Source organism: Acipenser ruthenus, chromosome 5, assembly GCF_902713425.1.
Source record: "Acipenser ruthenus chromosome 5, fAciRut3.2 maternal haplotype, whole genome shotgun sequence".
In the NCBI taxonomy this organism is placed as follows: Eukaryota; Metazoa; Chordata; class Actinopteri; order Acipenseriformes; family Acipenseridae; genus Acipenser; species Acipenser ruthenus.
The window spans coordinates 58,864,692-58,889,764 of NC_081193.1; the positions used below are offsets into that span (position 1 = coordinate 58,864,692).

The following is a 25,073-nucleotide window of genomic DNA, read 5'->3' on the forward strand; positions in this document are numbered from 1 at the left end:
ACACAGCATTATGTAAAAAGATAAAATAAAAAAATACAGCGAGTACATTTATAAATAACTGCTGTATTAGTTGTGACCACAAGAGTGAGTGTGTTCCCTGCGATTGCATCATCATTTAACCTTGAATGGGAAACAGACTTAAAATTACAGAAATAATAATAATAATAATAATAACCATGAGTACAGATGGAAACATATTAGTATATTTTATTTTCATGCAGCAAAAATTGGATCTATAAAGATGTGAGATGTGACAAGAAAGAACACATATTCTTCCAAAACAATATAGTGCCTTTCAGAACCGGTCATGTTAAATCAGTGAAGCTGTGTTCTTATGTTGGCCCTACATCCAGTTGATATTTTATGCCTGGTGTTTATCATTTTTGTTGTCATGAAAACAGAAAAGGCAGTATTTTACTAATAAATTCATCACAGGTCACAGTATGAAACTGAACTGCCTGATTTAGAATAGTGATAATCACTGTACAAATCTGAATGCCTCCTTCTAATTTAGTATTAAACTTGAATTTTACAGGAAATACTTTGGGATTTTTTGAACAATCAAGAGGGTCCTCGCATTCGGGATCACCTCAGTCATGGGGAGGTGGATTTAAATGTTTTCCCCAGAGTTATAGCAAACCAAGTTTTGTGTTTATCACTTGTGCTTCTCCACAAGTTCATTGGTAAACAACACACCACCACTAAAGTAAGTATCCTGTTTGTATATTAAAGAACTTAATAATGTTTTTTTTTTTTTTTTAATTATGGTGTGCATTAAAAAAGTTAGCATGTGTTTATACATTAAATATTTTTGTAACTTGCTATTTTTTATTGCAAGTTGCTAAAAGTCCTCATGATTCTCGGCAGTTAATAAAAAACGTTAAATGTCTGCTCCTTGAAAACCCTTGCCACTACCTCACAAGCGAACTAGGTATCTGCTGACACAACTAATTGCAGCAGTAGGAGTAACAAAGTGTTTTTATAACGTTTTGCTGGAAACATGCACTGGATTACTTGATAGGATTCAATTCAGCTTATTCCTATCATTGATAGCAGCGTATCTAGAGCTTTAAAATAATTGTAGCTAACAAAATAGTTACATAAAATGCACATCTATTCACTTTATAGGTCTCATATGTGTAGTTTTGAAAGAAACACATGTTATAGCAAACATGCATTTTAATTTCAAAACATGGTATCTGGTACAGTAGTCTCCACGTATAGGAACACTTTGCCTAAGGGGACACCCTTGTGGTAGAACAGATTTTTCCCATTGTAAATGCTCCGGCTAAAGGAACAGGAACTTCGCTTACAAGAACACCTTCTTGGCACCGATAAAGATTTTTTTCAACTTGAAATGAGAATGTTCCTGGATTTGAGCCTTCAGGTTGATTTTTTTCTGTAACTTCAGCACTGCATAAATGATTCTTGGTAAGTACAATAACATAAGCAACATATTGATTGTGTACAGAATAGATGTATATGCCAATGTCACTTTTTGTTATATCTTAAACTACCAAAGTAACAAGAGTATTATCGAATACCTAATTAAACAATATTTACATCCCTACCCTGGATGCATAAAGTACAGTGGCAATGGGGAGAATCAATAGGCGAAAACATACAGCTATGGCAGTACTAATATCTGTATCTATCTATCTATCTATCTATCTATCTATCTATCTATCTATATATATATCTATATATCTATCTATCTATCTATCTATCTATCTATCTATCTATCTATATATATATATATATATATATACTGAACAAAAATGTAAACGCAACATGCAACAATTTCAAAGATTTTACTGAGTTACAGTTCATATAAGGAAATCAGTCAATTTAAATAAATTCATTAGGCTCTAATCTATAGATTTCACATGACTGGGAATACAGATGTGCATCTGTTGGTCACAGATACCTTAAAAAAAAAAAAGGTAGGGGCGTGGATCAGAAAACCAGTCAGTAGCTGGTGTGAACACCATTTGCCTGATGCAGCGCGACACATCTCCTTCGCATAGAGTTGATCAGGCTGTTGATTGTGGCCTGTGGAATGTTGTCCCACTCCTCTTCAATGGCTGTGCAAAGTTGCTGGATATTGGCGCGAACTGGAAAACGCTGTCGTACATGTCGATCCAGAGCATCCCAAACATGCTCAATGGGTGACATGTCTGGTGAGTATGCATGCCATGGAAGAACTGGGACATTTTCAGCTTCCAGGAATTGTGTACAGATCCTTGCGACATGGGGCCGTGCATTATCATGCTGAAACATGAGGTGATGGCGGCAGATGAATGGCACGACAATGGGCCTCAGGATCTCATCACGGTATCTGTGTGCATTCAAATTGCCATCGATAAAATGCAGTTGTGTTCGTCGTCCGTAGCTTATGCCTGCCCATACCATAACCCCACCGCCACCATGGGGCACTCTGTTCACAACGTTGACATCAGCAAACCGCTCGCCCACACGACGCCATACACACTGTCTGCCATCTGCCCGGTACAATTGAAACCGGGATTCATCCGTGAAGAGCACACTTCTCCAGCGTGCCAGTGGCCATCGAATGTGAGCATTTGCCCACTGAAGTCGGTTACGACGCCGAACTGCAGTCAGGTCAAGACCCTGGTGAGGACGACGAGCACGCAGATGAGCTTCCCTGAGACGGTTTCTGACAGTTTGTGCAGAAATACTTCGGTTGTGCAAACCCACAGTTTCATCAGCTGTCCGAGTGGCTGGTCTCAGACGATCCTGCAGGTGAAGAAGCCGGATGTGGAGGTCCTGGGCTGGCGTGGTTACACGTGGTCTGCGGTTGTGAGGCCGGTTTTACGTACTGCCAAATGTTCTAAAACGACGTTGGAGGCGGCTTATGTTAGAGAAATGAACATTCAATTCTCTGGCAACAGCTCTGGTGGACATTCCTGCAGTCAGCATGCCAATTGCACGCTCCCTCAAAACTTGAGTCATCTGTGGCATTGTGTTGTGTGACAAAAGTGCACATTTTTTAGTGGCCTTTTATTGTCCCCAGCACAAGGTGCACCTGTGTAATGATCATGCTGTTTAATCAGCTTCTTGATACGCCACACCTGTCAGGTGGATGGATTATTTTGGCAAAGGAGAAATGCTCACTAACAGGGATGTAAACAAATTTGTGCGCAAAATTTGAGAGAAATAAGCTTTTTGTGCGTATGGAAAATTTCTGGGATCTTTTATTTCAGCTCATGAAACAAGGGACCAACAATTTACATGCTGCGTTTATATTTTTGTTCAGTGTGTATATACAGTACTGTGCAAAAGTTTTAGGCAGGTGTGAAAAAATGCTGTAAAGTAAGAATGCTTTCAAAAATAGACATGTTAATAGATTATATTTATCAATTAACTAAATGCAAAGTGAGTGAACAGAAGAAAAATCTAAATCAAATCCATATTTGGTGTGACCACCCTTTTGCCTTCAAAACAGCATCAATTCTTCTAGGTACACTTGCACAAAGTCAGGGATTTTGTAGGCATATAGTCAGGTGTATGATTAAACAATTATACCAAACAGGTGCTAATGATCATCAATTCAATATGTAGGTTGAAACACAATCATTAACTGAAACAGAAACAGCTTGTTTAAACATGTTTCTTTTTATATATTAACATACGTTTAATTGTAAATATAGCATGCATTTATTACAATGTTAAGTACATTTCTGTATATCAATTACATTAACCTATTATACTAATTAATTAATGGCCATATATAACTTTGTAAATTACATAAATAAGTCTAACACACTATTTTTTAGCTTCTCCAGGTCTGCAGGTGTTATTGGGGGATAGTGTGTTGCTTTGTCATTTCCACTTTGTCTCAGTTTTTTAATTACTGCTACGAATACATTGTTAGCTGTGTTAAATGCAGCATCTTTCGCTAAATTAACTGTTCTGCTGTATGGCGGATCATTCAAAAAGCGATTGATACCAGCTCACAGACTGATAAAGCTGGAAATGCTGTTAGGGTTGCCACCCATTCTGGTTTTGCCTGGATTATTCTCTTTTTGAGGCAGCTGTCCTGGGAAATCTGTAAGACTTCCTGGGACATTAAATGTCAAAATATGATTTATTTATATATTTTTGTACGAAATTACTCTGGTGTCCCTGTTTTTTGTAAGTCAGAGGTGGGAGCCCTGAATGCTGTACTGCTCTCCATCTTTATTTCTTAAGGAAGCATAACATTCCTGAGAAAGTAAATGAAAGGTAACAGCGTTACTTTTTTCTTGAAGCCAGTTTTTTATGATGTTCACAGCCCAAAAGCTTTTATTGTGTGTGTGTGTTTTTTTTTTTTTCGTTTCGTTCAAGTTTGAGTTGATTTTAGTTATGTTTCTGTTGCTGTTATTCTTTTAAATAAAATTAATTGCTGGTACCTGTACTTTGTCAGATTCGGGAAATTGATCTTCATACCATTTGTCAAACATTTTTCCTTTAAAAAGATTAATGATAATTTACAGATATTAAAGCATTAAGGTACAGGAGGGCGTGGGTTACCATGGATATTGTCACTGCTTGGTGTGTTGTTAGGTGAGGCGTAGCCGAGTACCTGCAACCAACCAAGCAGTGACAATATACACGGTAACCCACGCCCTCAAGTACCTTAATGCTTTTATAAAACTGATTTACTAACGTAAATATAAATAAATACAAGAGAAATAGATAGTTTCTGAAGATTTATTAAGAAATTTGAAGGATAACCTTCTGCAACAGAAAATAGTTCCTATGAACTGTTGACACTCAGGTAAGATTTTTCTTTATTTCAGTTGCAATTTTGTGTTCATAGACATTAACTTGAATGTTGCCATTAACCGTATAATTAAAGTGACTGTCAATTTTTGCAGAAGGGGGCATTGAAGTGCAGGAAGGGGGTTTGCTTTCATCTGATCTTATTTTTTTGTTTGGTGATGCGGTGGAGTTTTCCTCTGTCAAGATGTTGCTCCAGCGCTTTCTATTTTTTAACAACGGTTCCCAATAACTCTGCAGGGAGCTCTCCGATCTGTGACCACTAATGGACATAATTTCTCTCGCTTGCAATCCAGCGTTGGACAGTTTCTGTATTAAGGTACTGCGGATGCAATGATTGGTGTGTATTTGTGTGGTGCCTGCCTTTCTGCATATTCTAGGGAACATTGTTGCTAGATAACACCGTGTAACAATTTTTTTTTTTTTTTTTTTTTTTTTGTTCCTGGGTAGTAAGTGTTATTTCCTAATTGCTTATGCCTCAAAAGTATAAAAAATGGCTGTTATTCCCCACAAACTTTGCTTTTGTGACCAGGACAGTGATATTTTGAAATTTACCTATTTTCTAGAACATTCCAGATAGATTCAGTGCTGAGTAAACTTGGAGTAACTTCTAGAACTTTCTAGAACTTTCCAGTAATATAAATAGTAGTATAAATACAGGGGCCTTAAGCCCACCAGTTCAGTTTAGTTCCAGCTGTCTAAGTGGATACATATCTGCATTTTTCTGAGATGGCATCAAGAGGCTGCAAGCATCCGGCAGACGCATTTTGCTATGTCTGCGGCCAATTTATCAAGACAAGAGTGAAAAAGTACTCCGTGGAAGCATCTGCTAAGATGTGTGAGGCCTACAAGGCATATTTCGGCATGCCTGTCGGGGATCAAGACAAACCCTGGGCACCTCATTTCACCCTCGAGCACTGCAAATAAAACTCTGGAAGGTAAGATGGACAATTGTTGCTCGGAATTTTATGTTATAAAATTTGTTAATTTTTAAAATTGTAAAAGTTTTTATTTTAAAATGTTTTACAATTTTCAATGTTATTGAAAAAATATATCATATATGAAAAATGTTGCGAGAATCTCTTACACATTAGTCATGGGTGAAATAAATGTATTTTTGTAGGATGGTACAGAGGGGAAAAGAGAGCCATGAAGTTCGCTATCCCAAGAATTTGGCGGGAACTCACTGACCACTCAAGCAACTGCTACTTCTGCATGGTCGACCCTTCCATAAGTCGGACTGGCAAGAATGCACCTGCTATCACGTATCCGGACCTTCCTTCATCCATCGCCCTGGTGCCACACTGCCATGAGCTCCCCGTACCCACTCCTCCGGAGAGAGAGCAGTCGTCTTTAGAAGAGAGCAGCAAGTCAGAGAGCGAGGAAGACGTTGTAGATCCAGATGACAATTTCAGAGGTGGAGCTGAGGAGAGAAACCCATACTACCCCAACCAAAAAGACCTCAACGACTTGATTAGTGATCTTGGTCTCACCAAGTCCAGTGCTGAGCTTTTGACATCTAGGCGCAAGCAGTGGAACTTGTTGGATGAAAGTGTGCAAGTCTCAGATCAGAGGAAGCGTCACCAACCTTTTTCCAGCTTCTTCACCCGTCAAGATGGGTTCTGCTTCTGCCACAATGTCTGTTTGAGGCAATCGGAATCGCCTGTAACCAGAATGAGTGGCGCCTCTTCATTGACAGCTCATCCAGGAGCCTCAAAGCCGTGCTACTCCATAATGGTAACAAGTACCCGTCTCTTCCCCTGGCTCACTCGGTGCACCTCAAAGAGGATTACAACAGCATCAAGACCTTGCTGGACGCCTTGAAGTATGATGAGTACGGCTGGGAGGTCATAGGAGACTTCAAAATGGTGGCATTCCTGATGGGTCTCCAAGGCGGTTTTACCAAGTTTCCCTGCTATCTTTGCCTTTGGGACAGCAGGGACACCAAGGCGCACTACCACAGGCGGGACTGGCCACAGCGGACCGAGTTCTCTGTGGGGAGGAACAACGTCAAGTGGGAGTCACTGGTGGACCCCCGGAAGGTGCTGGTGCCACCACTGCACATCAAATTGGGCCTTATGAAACAATTTGTCAGGGCTCTAGATAAGGAGTCGGCAGCCTTCAAGTACCTTCAAGACTTCTTCCCTAAGCTGTCTGACCACAGATAAAGAAGATCCTGGAGTGCAATGAATTCCCCAAGAAGCTCACTATTAAGGAGAAAGCGGCTTGGAACAGCTTTGTCGCAGTGGTTCGGGGCTTCCTGGGCAATCACAAGGCCGAAAACTATGTGGAGCTGGTTGAGACTCTGGTGAAGAACTACGGCACAATGGGCTGTAGGATGTCCCTCAAAGTCCATATCCTTGATGCTCATCTTGATAAGGAGAACATGGGAGCGTACTCGGAGGAGCAAGGCAAGCGCTTCCACCAGGATATACTGGACTTTGAACGCCGCTACCAAGGACAGTATAACGAGAACATGATGGGAGACTACATTTGGGGGCTGATTCGTGAAAGTGATTTACAGTATAATCGTAAATCTCGAAAAACTACTCACTTCTAAATCTTTTGTAGTCATTTTTGTATTACTTTAGTATAAATACATGTTAATTTGGATTCATATGTTGTTTTTTTCTGACTTATGTGGACAAAAAGACACAAATTCGCCCGTTTTCTCATTGGAAATAGGTACATTTCAAAATATCACTGTCCTGGTCACAAAAGCAAAGTTTGTGGGGAATAATAGCCATTTTCTATACTTTTGAGGCATAAGCAATTAGGAAATAACACTTACTACCCAGGAACAAAAATTGTGTTACATAGTGTAATCCACTCCCATTGGCTCTAGCCTATACCATACACCGCGATTATTAAACATGTTTTGCTCTCCTTTGTTAGAGTGAAGAAAAAAAAAAGGCAGGCGGATTTGCTGGAAGTTTTGACAAGTACTTCTCTAGTGTTGCTACTGGACACAAGTGATTTCCAGGCTCTTCAAACATGAATCCGCGGTGACATTCTTTGTTCGGTTCGTAGGGATTTTTGTGATTTTTTTTGTACTTTTGTTAAAGGTCATGGTGGCATACCTAACTCCGTTTTCATCTGTTTTTATAACAAAAGAATCTGGCAGTAGTTGTCTGTTAACTTCTTTTCCCCTGCGTCCAAAATGTAACTATAGGTCAAACCAAACTTTACTCACAAGACCAACAGCTGTGTCAGGGTTCAGGGCTTCAGAATGTTTGATTTTTTGAAAATCTCTTTCAGTTATTGTGTGATGATGTTGTGTTTTACCCCGGCCTTCTCGTCCTAAGTTTAATTGTACCCACAAAGACGCTGTTTGTACTTGTTAGTTCTGTGTCGCTCATTAGACTGCCTGTTCAATCCAGCACGGAGCCCAACATAGCTGCTGATTCCGTATTGCTCACCTTTACAGTTTCGGACTGTGCCATAAAAATCTCCAAGGATATTATTTAGCAATATGTCATTTTTTTCAGACAGCCAGTCATTCAGTATGTTTACATGACAAAGCGTTTTCGGAAAACTGAATCAGAAAACAGATTTTCTTAAAACGTCACTTTTCTGTGTTTACATGATTAACGCTAGAAAGTCTAATTATAATTCAACTGTATACATGGATTGAAGTTTTTGGAAAATGCAGGATATTTTCGCATGCAAACTACTGTAGTGGATTGTGGAGACAGTCAAGATTCAGAAGCACACGCATGAGGTAATTATGCGTTCTGTGGTCATTATCGTGCCTTATAATTATGGCAAGCCATCGGTCTCGCCAAATTGGCTGTTCTGCAAGTCATATCCTTGCGACGGCTTGGGTATACTTACCCATTGTGGAATGGAATACATTTCGTACTTGAAAGGGAATGGTTATCATAATCCTGGTTCCCTAAAGTAGAAATGTATCCATTACAATTCTTTGGTTGTTGCGTACATTCTGTGCAGTAGGCTAAAGAAAATGTATGGCACTGAGTGCCGCCCTGCAAGCAGTTTTGTCTCCTTTGGGGGCGGAGACAGATGAGCTGATGTTGCGGGCGTAAGACGCAGCTTTGGTAGAAGTGTTCAGTTGAATCGGGCGTAATAGGTTAACCCATTGTGTAATGCATACATTTCTATTTCAGGGAACCAGGGTTATGACAATAACCTTTGTCACATCTGTTTTTTTCTAACTTTATTGTTCACCGGTCTCTCTTTGGCAAACACAATAGTCCAAAATGAAACTTAAAGGTGCAGTCCTCCAAATCCGAACTGATAAATAAACGTAAATATTTCAGTCCTCCATTAACATGGCATCCAAGCATACCATTGTGAGTAATGTGTTTCTCATACTGATTAAATTTTGTACTTTGCACCTACGCATTTTGGAGTGCGTATGTTTTTTCCTAGTTAATTTACTTCAGTAAAATTAAAAAAAAATGTTTACAGTTTTCAGTCTGTTTTCTGGGCTACACCACTCACAATACTTCAGTTATTTGTTGATTTATTTTTAAATAAAAGGCTACTTTTAGTTGATCTTTTTGGTAACAAACTATATCTGTGCTATAACTGTAGATAAAGCATTCTGTACGGGAAGCCACACAGTTATTATTAATGGACAGAGTCATCACTGACATAAAGAATGTTGTTTTCTTTCCGATTTAGTTCCTGAGAAGGATTGTCGCCGCAGTTATTATTATTGAGGTGTACTTTCCGTTAATGTAAAGTTTGTTTTAACGTTGTCTTTATTACGCTGGTCAGATGCTATATTGGCCCCTCTGACTAAAAGGCATCAGAGTGATCAATTACCTGGATGACTGTCACCAGCACAGTCAGTGTTGCACACGGAACTGGTCACTAACCACCTCCAATGGTTAGGTATCACGGTTAACCAGTTGAAAAGCCGGTTTAAACGCCCTCTCAAAGGGCTGCCTAGCCTCAATTCCGGAAACATGATCGCCAATCCAGAATCTAGAGGCTAGCTGTCTGCGTGGAGCTGTTTCAGTCCAATGCAGCGGTGAGGGTACTGACCTTCCAGAGACCTGATGGCAGCAGCATCCCAGATACTCCCCTTAGGGCTCATGCATGCATTCTCTCCAAGCCTGGTTCAACCACAGGGTGCAGCACCCTGTCTAGAACGCCACTGCTTTTTAGCACTGTCCGGGCAATTTTGACTTGGTGCAGCTTTCAATCAACAACACACAGCCAATCAAGGACAGACATCGTCTGGAAATCAATATTGCAGAAAATTTACTAAAACTAAAAAGAAAAGAAGGATGGACTGACAAAGTGAAAAGCTAAAGAAAAATCTAAAGACAAAAAAAAGTGAAAAGACAAAAGAAATCTGCTTGAGTGGTAGACCGCCCCTGGATACTTATTTAGCCCCTCTAAAAATATAAGTCCAATTAACTGTGAACATGGAAAGCATCAAAGGAATTGGGGTAACAGATATTCAGTCCTCGCACAGTTACTAATGGTATGTACTATATCTAGATTTATTTAAATAGGCTATGTAACACAAGCACACTTGTATTTGTGTATGTAATTTATCATTTCATAGTTAACATCCTCACAACATTTTTACACTTACAGCTGTAAAACTAGAACCACCGCGGTTATACTCGTACCTAAAACTGCCGCCGACAGTCATTATGACATTTACATTTTAAACCACATCAATATTAAAATGAAAGACAAACTATCGGATACAACTCAAACGTTTTATTGAAGCACATCATATCAACCATCTGCACAGCCAAAACGCTGTATTTAAATGAACAATTAAACATAAAAAGGTTTATTTTCTAACTTACCACATATAAAGCACTACTTCAAAAAATGAAAAACTATAATAAAATAAACATTTCAAAAGAAACTAGTGTGTAAACAGGTATATGTACATACAAAACTGTAAAAATGAAATTATTTTTTAATTTAAAACGAAAGTAACATACGATTTATCCTGCCTGCGTGTGTCAGCTGCGTTTCCCTGCTGCTTTGCAGTTTTCTGATTGAAATGTTTCTGCCAAAGCGCTGTGGCAAGCTTCAAGATTAAATCTCACCTACTTATATTTTCCCTGGTGCATTCCTTGTACATAACAAAGGAATTGATGGCTGCCAGGTCCAGTAGAGGTAACAACAGGCATGTATATATAATGTATGTATATGTATATATATATAAAATAACTAGAATATTGTAGGTTATATTCAAAATAAAAACATGTATTGACAAAATGACTGCTTTGGCAGTTCTAGGTGGGTGGGATTATAACGTCCTTATTTTTGCTATCCTGTCTTTGACACGCTGTCAGGGTATTTGATACATGTATTTAGGAAAAGTCATAAACAGACAACTGCGTAACTTTCAGACATGCAAAGTAATTTTAAATTTGAAAACCTCAAACCGTCAAAATGACTGCTGTGGCTCTGGACTCTTGACCGGAGGGTTGTGGGTTCAATCCCCAGTGGGGGACACTGCTGTTGTACCCTTGAGCAAGGTACTTTACCTAGATTGCTCCAGTAAAAACCCAACTGTATAAATGGCTAATTGTATGTAAAAATAATGTGATATCTGTATAATGTGAAATAATGTATAATGTGACATCTTGTAACAATTGTAAGTCGCCCTGGATAAGGGCGTCTGCTAAGAAATAAATAATAATAATAATAATACATGATGTACAGAACAGAAAAGCCAGAGCACTTGTTGTTATGCTATATTTTTCGTAACCCCGCTACTTACTTACTCTTTTAATGTAGCCTATTTCATCATATGTATTGTTTAACAACTACTTAACAGGCTAATCAACAAACCCATACATTGTTTGGTCATTGATTCAAACATTACCAAATTAATCTCTCACTGCAACAAAAACAGAATAATTTATGTGACGGGCCGATCTGATATACGGACCAAACATTTAAATCATCTTGGTTTGTGTGGCTTATAAACCTTCTGCAAGATTTCTATTGGATATTCTTATATACAGTGCCCTCCATAAGTATTGGGACAGTGAAGTCAAAATTGCTATTTTTGCTGTACACTCGAGCAATATGAAAATTATTATTATTATTATTATTATTATTATTATTATTATTATTATTATTTATTTCTTAGCAGACGCCCTTATCCAGGGCGACTTACAGTCGTAAAGAAAAATACATTTCAAGAATCACAGTACAAGTAATAATACAGTTAAGAGCAAGATAAATACAATGACTTTGGTTCTAGCAAGTACAAGTATGACAAAATACGATTCAATAACAGAGCAGATAACAGTGTCAGTGATAGTTACATCAGGATATAATTAAATACAAAATACTACAGATTAAATAACACTTGACAGATTACAGTATTCTAAAGTACAGGATTAAATGCAGTAAAATAGGGGGCAGATAAGAGCAAGTAAAGCGCATTTAAGGAAGAGTGATAAGTGTCCAGAGGGAAAAAAAGAGGAGTTCTACAAGTGCTGTCTGAAGAGGTGAGTCTTGAGGAGGCGCCGGAATGTGGTCAGAGACTGGGCAGTCCTGACATCTGTAGGAAGGTCATTCCACCACTGCGGGGCGAGAGTGGAGAAGGAGCAGGCTCTGGAGGCAGGGGAGCATAGAGGAGGTAGAGCCAGTCTTCTAGTGCAGGAGGAGAGGTCGAGTGGGGGTGTAGGGAGAGATGAGGGTGTGGAGGTAGCTGGGTGCAGTCTGGTCAAGGCATCTGTAGGCTAGTACTGGATGCGAGCAGTGATCTGGAGCCAGTGGAGTGAGCGGAGCAGTGGAGTTTCATGGGAGAAGCGAGGCAGAGAGAACACCAGGCGAGCAGCGGAGTTCTGGATGAGCTGGAGCGGACGGGTGGCAGACGCAGGGAGGCCAGCCAGGAGGGAGTTGCAGTAGTCTAGGCGGGAGCGTACCAGGGCCTGGACCAGGAGCTGGGTGGCGTAGTTGGTGAGGAAGGGTCGGATTCTTCGTATGTTGCTCAGGATGAATCGGCAAGTGCATGCCAGAGTGGAGATGTGCTGGGAATAAGAGAGGCAGGGGTCCAGGGTGACTCCAAGGTTCTTAGCGGAGGAAGAGGGAGAGAGTGTGGTAGATTCCAGAGGAATGGAGATAGAGAGATCAGAGGAGGGAAAGAACAGGAGGTCAGATTTAGAGAGGTTGAGTTTGAGGTGATGCAAGTGCATCCAGGAGGAGATAGCAGACAGACAGGTAGAGATACAGGAGGGGATGGTGGAGTCAGAGGTGGGGAAGGAGAGGAAAATCTGAGCATCATCAGCATAGAAATGGTATGAGAAACCATAGGATGCGATGAGGGGGCCCAGGGAGCGGGTGTAGAGAGAGAACAGGAGAGGACTCAAGAAAGACTGACCCTTGGGGGACTCCTGTTGAGAGAGGGCGAGGTGTGGAGGTTGCTCCACGCCAGGTCACCTGGTAACTCTAACTCTAACCCTAACCCTAACCACTTACCATACGATTAAAAGGTGAATATGAGGCAAAAGTACAGACTGTCACCTTTTATTTCTGGCTGTTTCAACACATATATGTTTTACCAACTAAGAATAACAGCACTTTCATAGTCCATCATGTGAGCATAAGTATTGGGACATTTGGCTCACAGGTGTTTCTAATTGATCAGGTGTTTCCTGTGCATTGATTGTTCACACATAAAAGAGGTGTGAATGTGTGGTCTCAGTTCTATCTATGCTGGGGTGAAAGTGTCACAATCTACTGTTCGCAGAAGGCTTTGGCAGCAGAATTACAAAGGCTACACTCCAAGATGCAAACCTCTGATCAGCACCAAAAACAGAAAGGCCAGATTAGAATTTGCTAAAAAGTACAGAGATGAGCCAGTAGAGTTTTGGAACAGTTTTATGGACAGATGAGATGAAGATCAACCTTTATCAAAGTGATGGGAAGGCAAAAGTGTGGAGAAAAAAAAAGGAACTGCAGATGATCCAAAGCATACCACCTCATCTGTGAAGCCTGGTGGAGGTAGTGTCATGGCATGGGCATGCATGGCTGCCTCTGGAATGGGCTCACTCTTCTTTATTGATGATGTAACGAATGATGGCAGCAGCAGAATGACTTCAGAAGTGTACAGAAGCATCTTGGCTACCAATGTACAAGAAAATGCCACCAGACTCATTGGCTGGCACTTCACAATGCAACAGGACAATGACCCAAAACACATTGCCAACGCAACCAAGGAGTTCATCAGGGGAAAAAAGTGGAAAGTTTTAGACTGGCCAAGTCAATCTCCTGATTTAAATCCGATTGAACATGCATTTCACTTGCTGAAGAGGAGACTGAAGGCAGAAACTCCCCAAAACAAGCAACAGCTGAAAATTGCTGCAGTAAAGACTTGGCAAAGCATCTCAAAGGACAATACCAAGAGTTTGGTGATGTCAATGGGTCGCAGACTCACTGCTGTTATTGCATGCAAGGGATTTGTGATAAATACTAGCTTTTATACTACTTATATTTGCTTTAAGTTGAATTGTCCCAATACTTATGCTCACATAAAATTGGGGGATGGAATTCTAAAAGTGTTGTTATTCTTAGTTGGTAAAACATGTCTTGAAACCACCAGAAATAAAAGGTGACATTCTGTACTTTTGCCTCATATTAAACTTTTACTCGTATTTTCATATTGCTTGAGTGTACAGCAATAATAGCAATTTTGACTTCACTGTCCCAATACTTATGGAGGGCACTGTATGAATGTGTATGACACTTAATTATAATAATGGTAATAGGAAATACCATACACTGTAGAAAACATGCTGTATAATTACAGGAAATGGAGAACTGTAACCGCTACTTAAAGTTGGTGATAAAACCTGATATTGCACATGATTGCCTGGTATAGATTCCAATTCGGGTCAAAGCTCCTCACATAATTCTGATATTGCCTGCCATGTGAGGCGAAACCTTTTAACAAACATGTCAAACTGTCTGGGAAACTGTCTACATTGGTATGGGGCAGACAGGATTCCCCAGCCTAAAGGCTGCTACACACCAGATGCGATGTGACAAGCGAAACTGTGCAGTGATGCGACAAAATGAATAGAATCTACACTTTTGTTAAGTATCTTTCACACCACAGGCGACACGACAGGTGACGCGGGGGCAACATCAGGACGACGCAAAATAAATAGAATTGAATCCTATTTTTTGTGATTTGTTGTGCGACAACTAGAGAATTGACCAACCGGAGAACAGCTTGAATGCACGCGGTCCAGCAGGGCGAAGCAGTATCCAAAATGACGGAGGAAACAATAATACTTGTTGTGGAAAAATGCCCAGAGTTTTATGACAAAGATCATTGCAGATTTGAAAGGTACGAGAGTCAATTTTGAAGGGACTGGATAAGCCTGGTATTTATGATTTATTGCCATATATGTTGAAATACCCTCAGAGAAGACACTCTTAATTACTACATCATGTTGACAAATATGTACCAGTCTTGATCATAGTTTTGTCAATAGTAATGTCTTATAGTTTTATTGATCTGGCAGTTTTCCAATGTGTTGCATTGCCTGCGTCACTTCTGGTGTGTGTGGTCATGTCGCTGCAAAAGTATCTTGTCGCCAAATGAAAAATCGCATTACATCTGGTGTGTGACGGCCTTAATTCATGCTCTCTAACGCCTTCTATGTAACCAAAGAATAGCATCTTCTTAATACTCCCGTGTATAAGAATGGGATTAATGCTATTTTTTGAAAAGCTGCTTATAATAACACTCCATTTAGACGGTGCTTAAACGTGGCCTACACCTTTGTGGAGTGCACAGATTATATAATTAACACAGTAACGCCCCAAATGCCTTCACAAAGCGATATTAAGAGAGTGTGTTAATAGCACTAATTGAAGTACACAGACTGACCTTTGTGGGGTAGATCATCTGTGAATCGGGCCCATCATGTTTTAAAATGAAAATACAAGTGTGCTATAACATGTGTTTCTGTTAAAACTGTACATTTGAGACATATTTAGCTAATGGACTTGCAAAATGGCTTTATGAGATGTATGGAATTATGTTAGCAAAAGTTACTATGACTACTACTTTTTAAAAGTTAATTTAGAAATGTGTTAATGTATGGCAAACCAAATGATCAATTAGAGATATCTCTAAATCACTTCTAGATATCTCTCTAAATATCTTAAAATATTTAAAGATATCTCTAACTTATTTTAAGATATCTAAAATATATTTAGATATCTCAAAATGATTTCCAGATCTCTTTAAATGGAGCTTTAAATGGGATGTCTAAAATGCATTTTCAGATCTCTTTAGATCATTTTTAAGATATCTCAAAATGTTTTTGAGATATCTTTAAATAATTTTCAGATATCTCTAAATCATTTAAAGATATCTCTAAATAACTTCCAATTCTTTTAGAGATACCTCTGAACCAGGGGTTTTCAGCCTTTTTGAAAATGTACCCCTTCTGTCTGGAGGTTTCAGCTAAAGTACCCTTTACAATTTTCGCTCACTGAATGATATCACAGTAGCAATAAAAGGCAGACTAATATGATTCCCCCCCCCCCCCCCCCTTTATTTAATATCTAATTTTTCACAACAGTCTGGGACTGACAAACTGCTGTTTTAAGACGAATACCAAACAGCAGGCTTCATTCTTAAAACTTAATTACATGTCTGGATGCACAGAATTAAGGAATCTCTTTGGAAACACTCGTATGTGGTTTCTATTCGGCAATTCTATTATAAATAATACAAAATAGTCTGCACTTACTTCCCACGTCAGCATAATTGTGTGCCTTTTATAATGTTTACAGTATCAAAAACATTAACCTCAAAATAAAACATAATAACAATGCTAACCTTTTTTTTTTTTTTTTTATTAAAGCCAGCATAATAATGATCCAAAGGGACTCTGTATGTCTTTCTGTCGCTTTGCACTTTCTGTAGACTTGTGTTTTCTTCCTTTGTTTTTCTTTTGCAAGAAATGTATCCATTTCAAACACCGAAAACATATTCAACTAGCCGCTATTGCTGTTAATAAAATGCAGCTATGGTAATAAATAAAACAAGAACCGTACGAGTATTGTGATTATTAATTATGTAGTACTAGAGGCGCAAAACAATTACATCCCAAAAGTAGACAAATCTAAATCTAAAACAAAATGGCCAAAATGGTTTCATAGATCAATTAAAAAAAAATATTCAGCTAAAAAAGGCACTTTACAGAGCGTTTAAAAGGGACCAAAAACAAAGTACACAGAAAGAGTACTTGGAACTGCAAACACAAAGTCAAACAAAAAGTCAAGAATGAAGTTAGAAAGGCCAAGAGAGAGATAAAAATCAATATTGCTAAGGGGGCTAAAACCAATTCCAAAATGTTTTTCCAATATTATAACAGCAAGAGAACATTCAAAGAGCAGGTTAAATGTCTAAGAGACACAAATGGCAAAAAATCATAGATGAAGAAAAAATAATAGCAAATATATTCAATGATTAATTTTCACAGGTTTTTACAAAGGAGGACAGGGACAACATGCCCGACATGTCGACCTGTTCCTATCCAATTTTAAATAACTTTAGCATAAGAGGCAGAAGTGTTAAAGGAACTAGGAGCTCTTAAAATAAACAAATCCCCTGGGCTGCATGAGATCCTCCCAATAGTTCTCAAAGAAATGAAAGAAGTTATTTACAAACCGCTAACCAAGATCATGCAACAGTCTCTTGACACAGGGGTTGTACCGACAGACTGGAAAATAGCAAATGTAATACCGATCCACAAAAAGGGAGACAAACCTGAACCAGGTAACTTCAGACCAATGAGCCTGACTTCTATTGTATGTAAACTTATGGAAACTATAATAAGATCCAAAATGGAAAATTACCTATATGGTAACAATATCCTGGGAGACAGTTAGCATGGTTTTAGGAAAGGGAGATCGTGTCTAACTAACCTACTTGACTTTTTTGAGGATGCAACATTGAAAAAGGATAATTGCAAAGCATACGACATGGTTTATTTAGATTTCCAGAAAGCTTTTGACAAAGTCCCGCATAAAAGATTAATTCTCAAACTGAACGCAGTAGGGATTCAAGGAAATGCATGCACATGGATTAGGGAGTGGTTAACATGTAGAAAACAGAAAGTACTGAGGAGAAACCTCAAAATGCCACAGGGATCAGTATTAGGTCCTCTGCTATTCCTAATCTACATTAATGATTTAGATTCTGATATAGTAAACAAACTCGTTAAATTTGCAGACGACACAAAAATAGGAGGAGTGGCAAACACTGTTGCAGCAGCAAAGGTCATTCAAAATGATCTAGACAGCACTCAGAACTGGGCAGACACATGGCAAATGAAATTTAATAGAGAAAAGTGTAAAGTATTGCATGCAGGCAATAAAAATGTGCATTATAAATATCATATGGGAGATACTGAAATTGAAGAAGGGAACTATGAAAAAGACCTAGGAGTTTACGTTGACTCAGAAATGTCTTCATCTGGACAATGTGGGGAAGCTAAAAAAAGGCCAACAAGATGCTCGGATATATTGTGAGAAGTGTTGAATTTAAATCAAGGGAAGTAATGTTAAAACTTTACAATGCATTAGTAAGACCTCACCTAGAATATTGTGTTCAGTTCTGGTCACCTTGTTACAAAAAGGATATTGCTGCTCTAGAAAGAGTGCAAAGAAGAGCAACCAGAATTATCCCGAGTTTAAAAGGCATGTCATATGCAGACAGGCTAAAAGAATTGAATCTATTCAGTCTTGAACAAAGAAGACTACGAGGCGATCTGATTCAAACATTCAAAATCCTAAAAGGTATAGACAATGTCGACCCAGGGGACTTCTTTGACCTGAAAAAAGAAACAAGGACCAGGGGTCACAAATGGAGATTAGATAAAAGGGCATTCAAAACAGAAAATAGGAGGCACTTTTTTCCACAGAGAATTGTGAGGGTCTGGAACCAACTCCCCAGTAATGTTGTTGAAGCTGACACCCTGGGATCCTTCAAGAAGCTGCTTGATGAGATTCTGGGATCAATAAGCTACTAACAACCAAACGAGCAAGATGGGCTGAATGGCCTCCTCTCGTCTGCAAACTTTCTTATGTTCTTATGTTTCCTGGAGCATTTGTAGTTCTAAAAAAAAATCAGAAACATTTCTGAAAACAGCAAAGATCATGAGCAGTACAGAGCGCTCTCCACAGGCACAAAATCGGCAGACGCCTGCTGTGTATCAGAGCGGAAATCACCTCAATTGAAATCACGCATGTGTACAGGTGGAAAATGTGGACGTGATAGATTCTGTGTGGGTCTTTATTTTTCATCTGTGCTTCACTTTGAGCTGCAAAACAAAGATTACACAATTATACACAGTTGTTTAGAGAATAATAAATTCAAGATAATTATTTTCTTTGTGCATTTCTGAGTCATCCCGTGTACCCCCTATGACCATTAGAAGTACCCCAAGGGCTATGTGTACCTCTGGTTGAAAATTCCTGCTCTAAACCATTTAGAGATATTGAAATAACTTCCTGTTTATTTAGAGATATCTCTAAATAACTTCCTGTTCATTTTAGAGATATCTCTAAATGGACAGGCAGTCCATTAAAAATATAGAGCATTTTCACAGGAAGTCATTTGGAGAGATCTTGAAATGACTTCCTGTTCATTTTGAGATGTCTCTAAATGATTTATAGATATCTTGCAATCAACAGGAAGTCATTTTGAGATATCTTCAAATGATTTAGAGATATCTCTTAAATAATATGGCAACCATGTGGATTTTGCAAGCGTGGTATGCCAAACTATCATTTAGAGATATCTTAAAATGATGGTTTTAAAGATATCTCTAAATCATTTGAAGGTCTCTCAAAATAACTTCCTGTTCATTTAGAGATATCTAAATAATTTAGAGATATCTTGAAATGAACAGGACGTCATTTCAAGACATCTAAATGACTTGCTGTGAAAATGTTGTATGTTTTGAATGGACTTCCTCTCTATTTAGAGATACAGTAGATGCTGGTTACTAGCAACCCTGATAAAGACAACTTTCGATTTTCAACAACATTTTCCCAGGAAAATCAGTTATTCCAGTGGTTAAAGAAAAGGACTTGTAACCAGGGGGTCCCCGGTTCAAATCCCACCTTAGCCACTGACTCATTTTGTGACCCTGAGCAAGTCACTTAACCTCCTTGTGCTCCATCTTTCGGGTGAGACGTAGTTGTAAGTGATTCTGCAGCTGATGCATAGTTCACACCCCCTAGTCTCTGTAAATTGCCTTGGATAAAGGTGCCTGCTAAATAAAACCAATCCCGACCCATAGACTTTAATGTTAATGGAATTCTGATATTAGCAACTGCACGCTGCTTGTTGACACTTTATTACTAGTTGCCAGTGCTACAGAGTGCACTTGCATGATTTATGTACATACTTCATGCAGCTTTTATAACACACTGACTTTGCAACTGCGTATTTCTGGCGGACTGAGGCAGAATCGTGGCTTTGAAACTGGCTACGAAGCTGCACGCAAAATTTAGATGGTTTACAGAGGGAGGTGGTACATTGTAAAAAGCAGACAACATTGGACAATTTCTTATTTTAAAAGTGTGTTCTTTAGAATTGATTGTAAGTACAACACATATTTTTTTCATGTTTGCTTTACTCATTGTAAGGACAATTGTAGTACATCATTGTGTAGTGCTATTTAACCCTACTCCTTTTTTTTGTTTTACACACGCGTGAAGTAAACAGTTCTATGTTTGGGTATTTCGGGTTTCTCGTTAATTTTTTAACACTAACATTTAAAACACATGTATTTCTGTGCCATATTTGTACAACTACAGTTTACATTTAAACGGGGGCTTTTTGCTTATTGGAAACTTTCGGTTAATGACAACTTTTTGCTGGGAACCGAGAGGTCGTTAATAAGCGGCCTCTACTGTATCTCTAAATGAACATATACAGACGTGCTCAAATTTGTTGGTACCCCTCCACAAAAAATGAAGAATGCACAATTTTCTCTGAAATAACTTGAAACTGACAAAAGTAATTGGCATCCACCATTGTTTATTCCATATTTAATAGAAATCAGACTTTGCTTTTGATTTTTTATTCAACATAATATTGTAAATAAGAAAACAAATGAAAATGGCATGGACAAAAATGATGGGACCGCTAACCTAATATTTTGTTGCACAACCTTTAGAGGCAATCACTGCAATCAAATTTTTTCTGTAGCTCTCAATGAGACTTCTGCACCTGTTAACAGGTAGTTTGGCCCACTCTTCCTGAGCAAACTGCTCCAGCTGTCTCAGGTTTGATGGGTGCCTTCTCCAGACTGCAAGTTTCAGCTCTTTCCATAGATGTTCGATAGGATTCAGATCAGGACTCATAGAAGGCCACTTCAGAATAGTCCAATGTTTTGTTCTTATCCATTCTTGGGTGCTTTTAGCTGTGTGTTTTGGGTCATTATCCTGTTGGAGGACCCATGATCTGCGACTGAGACAGAGCTTTCTGACACTGGGCAGTACGTTTCGCTCCAGAATGCCTTGATAGTCTTGAGATTTCATTGTGCCCTGCACAGATTCAAGGCACCCTGTGCCAGGCGCAGCAAAGCAGCCCCAAAACATAACCGAGCCTCCTCCATGTTTCACTGTAGGTATGGTGTTCTTTTCTTTGAAAGCTTCATTTTTTCGTCTGTGAACATAGAGCTGATGTGACTTGCCAAAAAGCTCCAGTTTTGACTCATCTGGCCAAAGGACATTCTCCCAGGAGGATTGTGGCTTGTCAATATGCATTTTAGCAAATTCCAGTCTGGCTTTTTTATGTTTTTCTTTCAGAAGTGGAGTCCTCCTGGGTCTTCTTCCATGGAGCCCACTTTTTCTCAAAAAGCGACGGATGGTGTGATCAGAAACTGACGTACCTTCACCTTGGAGTTCAGCTTGTATCTCTTTGGCAGTTATCCTTGGTTCTTTTTCTACCATTCGCACTATCCTTCTGTTCACTCTGGGGTCGATTTTCCTCTTGTGGCCGCGCCCAGGGAGGTTGGCTACAGTTCCATGGACCTTAAACTTCTTAATAATATTTGCAACTGTTGTCACAGGAACATCAAACTGCTTGGAGATGGTCTTGTAGCCTTTACCTTTACCATGCTTGTCTATTATTTTCTTTCTGATCTCCTCAGGTAACTCTCTTCTTTGCTTTCTCTGGTCCATGTTCAGTGTGGTGCACACAATGATACCAAACAGCACAGTGACTACTTTTCTCCATTTAAATAGGCTGAATGACTGATTACAAGATTGGAGACATGTGTGATACTAATTAAAGAAACTAATTAATTTGAAATATCACTATAATCCAATTATTTATGATCTTTTCTAAGGGGTACCAACAAATGTGTCCAGGCCATTTTAGAATATATTTGTAGAATAAGCAATAATTTATCTCTTTTCACAGCTTCTTTGCTTTATTCTATGACATACCAAAGGCATGCAAGTATACATGATAAAATAGCTTTTAATTTCATCACTTTTCAGGAGGAATGAAGCATTATTTCAATGAGCTGTAAGGGTACCAACAAATTTGAGCACGTCTGTATCTACAGTATGAACCCTAACTTTGTATCAAGTAAAATACCAGTCATAACTTCTAGAATAGCACACAGGAATACAAAAATATCCCAGGTACTGTCTATTAAGGCTGAGCTAAATAAATAAGAACAGATTTAAGCTTTTCAGTTTACTTATACAGTAATCAGTCACGTATCCGTCAGTCACATATCTGCCCTAACCGTTTATCTGCCATGAGCTCTTCAGCAACGTTAGTTTATTATTGAACAGAGAAAATTAGTTCAGAGATTGTAGATCCTAACACAGTTTTCTTTCACTGTGTTGTATGTACTCTGTGCGCTACCATTGCTGGTAGTGTCATATGTGAGCTATTCAGTGTGTTGACTTGATATGTAAATAAATCCTGTTTGCCTGCGGGGCATATCAACTTCAACCTCTGTCTCGATCTCCTGCCTGTCACTCAGAAGTGAATGCACGCACCCACACCCTGTATCTTTCTAAACAAGGGATTTAGGGGAGCTCCCTAATAAAAGCTGAATCTCAAAACAACAATTGTGTGAATATAGTAATTGTTACAGCTGTGTATAATGGTATTATTTAAACAGGATTCATTCATCCGACTTTTTACATATCCGCCCTTAAAAATGTTTTGTAACTATTTTTCAAATGTACGGGTAAATACTCCTCAATGCCTACTTTGTAGCTCTGGCAGTTGTAATTCTACTTAGAAATAAAACTGAGCAAAAGCCTATTAAATGTGGCCCAGGGTACTTAAAAACATGTGATAATGATACATGATGCAGATCCATTAATTGACTATTTGACGCTGTAACTTTTTTTGATACAAACCAGAAGCCATTACTAGTAGTAATCCTAGTATTAACATTCTCCGAGAAAGAACAAAAAGAGAAGAAAACTATTGAACAAATATATAAATATTATAAATATGTAAATATTATATAGGACTTAATTAGTTATAACAGGATGAATTAGTTATAACAGTGTACTGAAGCCTGAAGATCTACCACATTACATACAGTATGTGAAATGTTATTAGGAAAACAATTGTATTCAGAAACCCACACAAAAAAAGAAACTCTGGCTTTATAATGCATACAATATCTAATAGCAATAGGACACTCAGTAGAGGATTCTTCCATATGGTAAGTCCCATCAGATAGTGGAGCATTTATTGTTGTAATTTATTTTTGTGTCTTATTGCTAAGTAAGTGCTAAATAAACTTGGAATGTTAATTTATGAATGCCATAAATTGTTTCCTGTGTAAAATATAATATTTATATCAACAAAAGGCTATATTTTCAAAGCATTACTCCTATTTTTCTGGATAAGAAAAATGCAGCTGATTTTGTAAAATTAGAACCAAACAACTACTATACTAATATGCATGGCCTTTAATACACATTAATGCTGTTTGATTCTCAGTTTTATATCATTTACATGGAATGTTCTCCTTAATTATAGACTGGAGTGAACACTTAACTATTACTAATATATATATTTTTTTGTCTTTCAAAACCAGGACAATGAATTATTAGGGGAAATCCTAAATTCTGCCCGGTGCTATCGCTCTAGATTTCATCCAATTGGAAAACTCAGGAAACAGGTATGTAAGCTTGTACAGTATCCAGCACTTATGCCATCCAGGGTTATTGCGGGCAGTCATTTATATTGGGCAAATAGTGTTTGCCGTTTGCCATTCCCATAGATTTCAATAACCAAGGCATCACTTATATCGTGTTAAGCACTCCGGATATTTCGGGCAAACCCAGCTGTTTGGACCTCGTTACCTTGCCAGTCATATAGATTTCAAGGCACCATTTATACCGTAGTAAATGCTCTGGCAGTACCTCGTTAATGAGTGATTACCCCTGTACTGTACCTTGGCTATTTAACCCTCTACATATTAAGAGATATATAATTAAGCGATAGTGCTGAGTTGAAGTCAAGAGGGCACTATTGCTAATAAGAAATTATATTTCTCATTATTTTCTTTAAAACAGCATTTTAAAACCTAGATTTACCTTGAACCTGTAATGATTCGTTGGGTACCCCTCTGCCAAGAAGAGTTTGAGAAAACTATTCCCGAAAACATTCATTACAAAAACCACCAGACCTATAGTGCCGGAGGACAACACAGATCTGAATGGCTCCACTGCAGACCCGCAGGCACCCTATCAGCCACGGGTCGCTGGTGCACGGTGAACCGTGGATTGCCCTGCCAACCCAATCCCTCTACCTGGGCGGCGCTCTGCCAATTGTGTGCCGCCCCTAGGAACCCCCGGTCATGGTCGGCAATGACATAGCCTGGATTTGAACCTGCGATCTCCAAGCTATAGGGCACATCCTGCACTTCACGCGGAGTGCCTTTACTTGATGCGCCACGCTGGAGCCTGTTACATCCAAACCTCTTAGCAATAAAATACCATGGAAGTTATATGTATTTAAAATAGAGCCTCTTTTTAAGGTTGCAGATTTAATAAACTATATACTGTTATAAATAAAAGAACAAAACATCTGACGCCCCCAAATAACAGCAAAATAATAGTCTTGCAGATTTATTTTATTTGTTGTCAGCCTAGGGATACACTAAACAGGCCTTTCTCATTTTTACAAACCATTCACAAATGATGTTGTTTTTGAAGGTACTTGAATGCACTAGAAATCTACAAATGTGGATTAATTTGCCTGTTCCACCTCAAGACCAAGTTCAAGACAGTACCAGGTACATCATTTATAC

General features: G+C 38.7%; 1 protein-coding gene across 11 annotated transcripts in view; it reads left to right on the top strand.

The window, feature by feature from the left end:
- LOC117403094 (endoplasmic reticulum membrane-associated RNA degradation protein-like) overlaps positions 1-25,073 on the top strand; it is a 144,196-nt gene that overhangs the window by 108,768 nt on the left and 10,355 nt on the right. For 9 of the 11 annotated variants that reach the window (XM_034005017.3, XM_034005024.3, XM_059024335.1 and 6 more), the window contains 3 exons: positions 536-706; positions 23,856-23,939; positions 24,979-25,058. In XM_034005017.3, the coding sequence (XP_033860908.2) occupies positions 536-706; positions 23,856-23,939; positions 24,979-25,058 (335 nt within the window). The remainder of the gene's footprint in view (positions 1-535; positions 707-23,855; positions 23,940-24,978; positions 25,059-25,073) is intronic. The other 2 variants (XM_059024338.1, XM_059024339.1) reach the window with 1 other exon arrangement.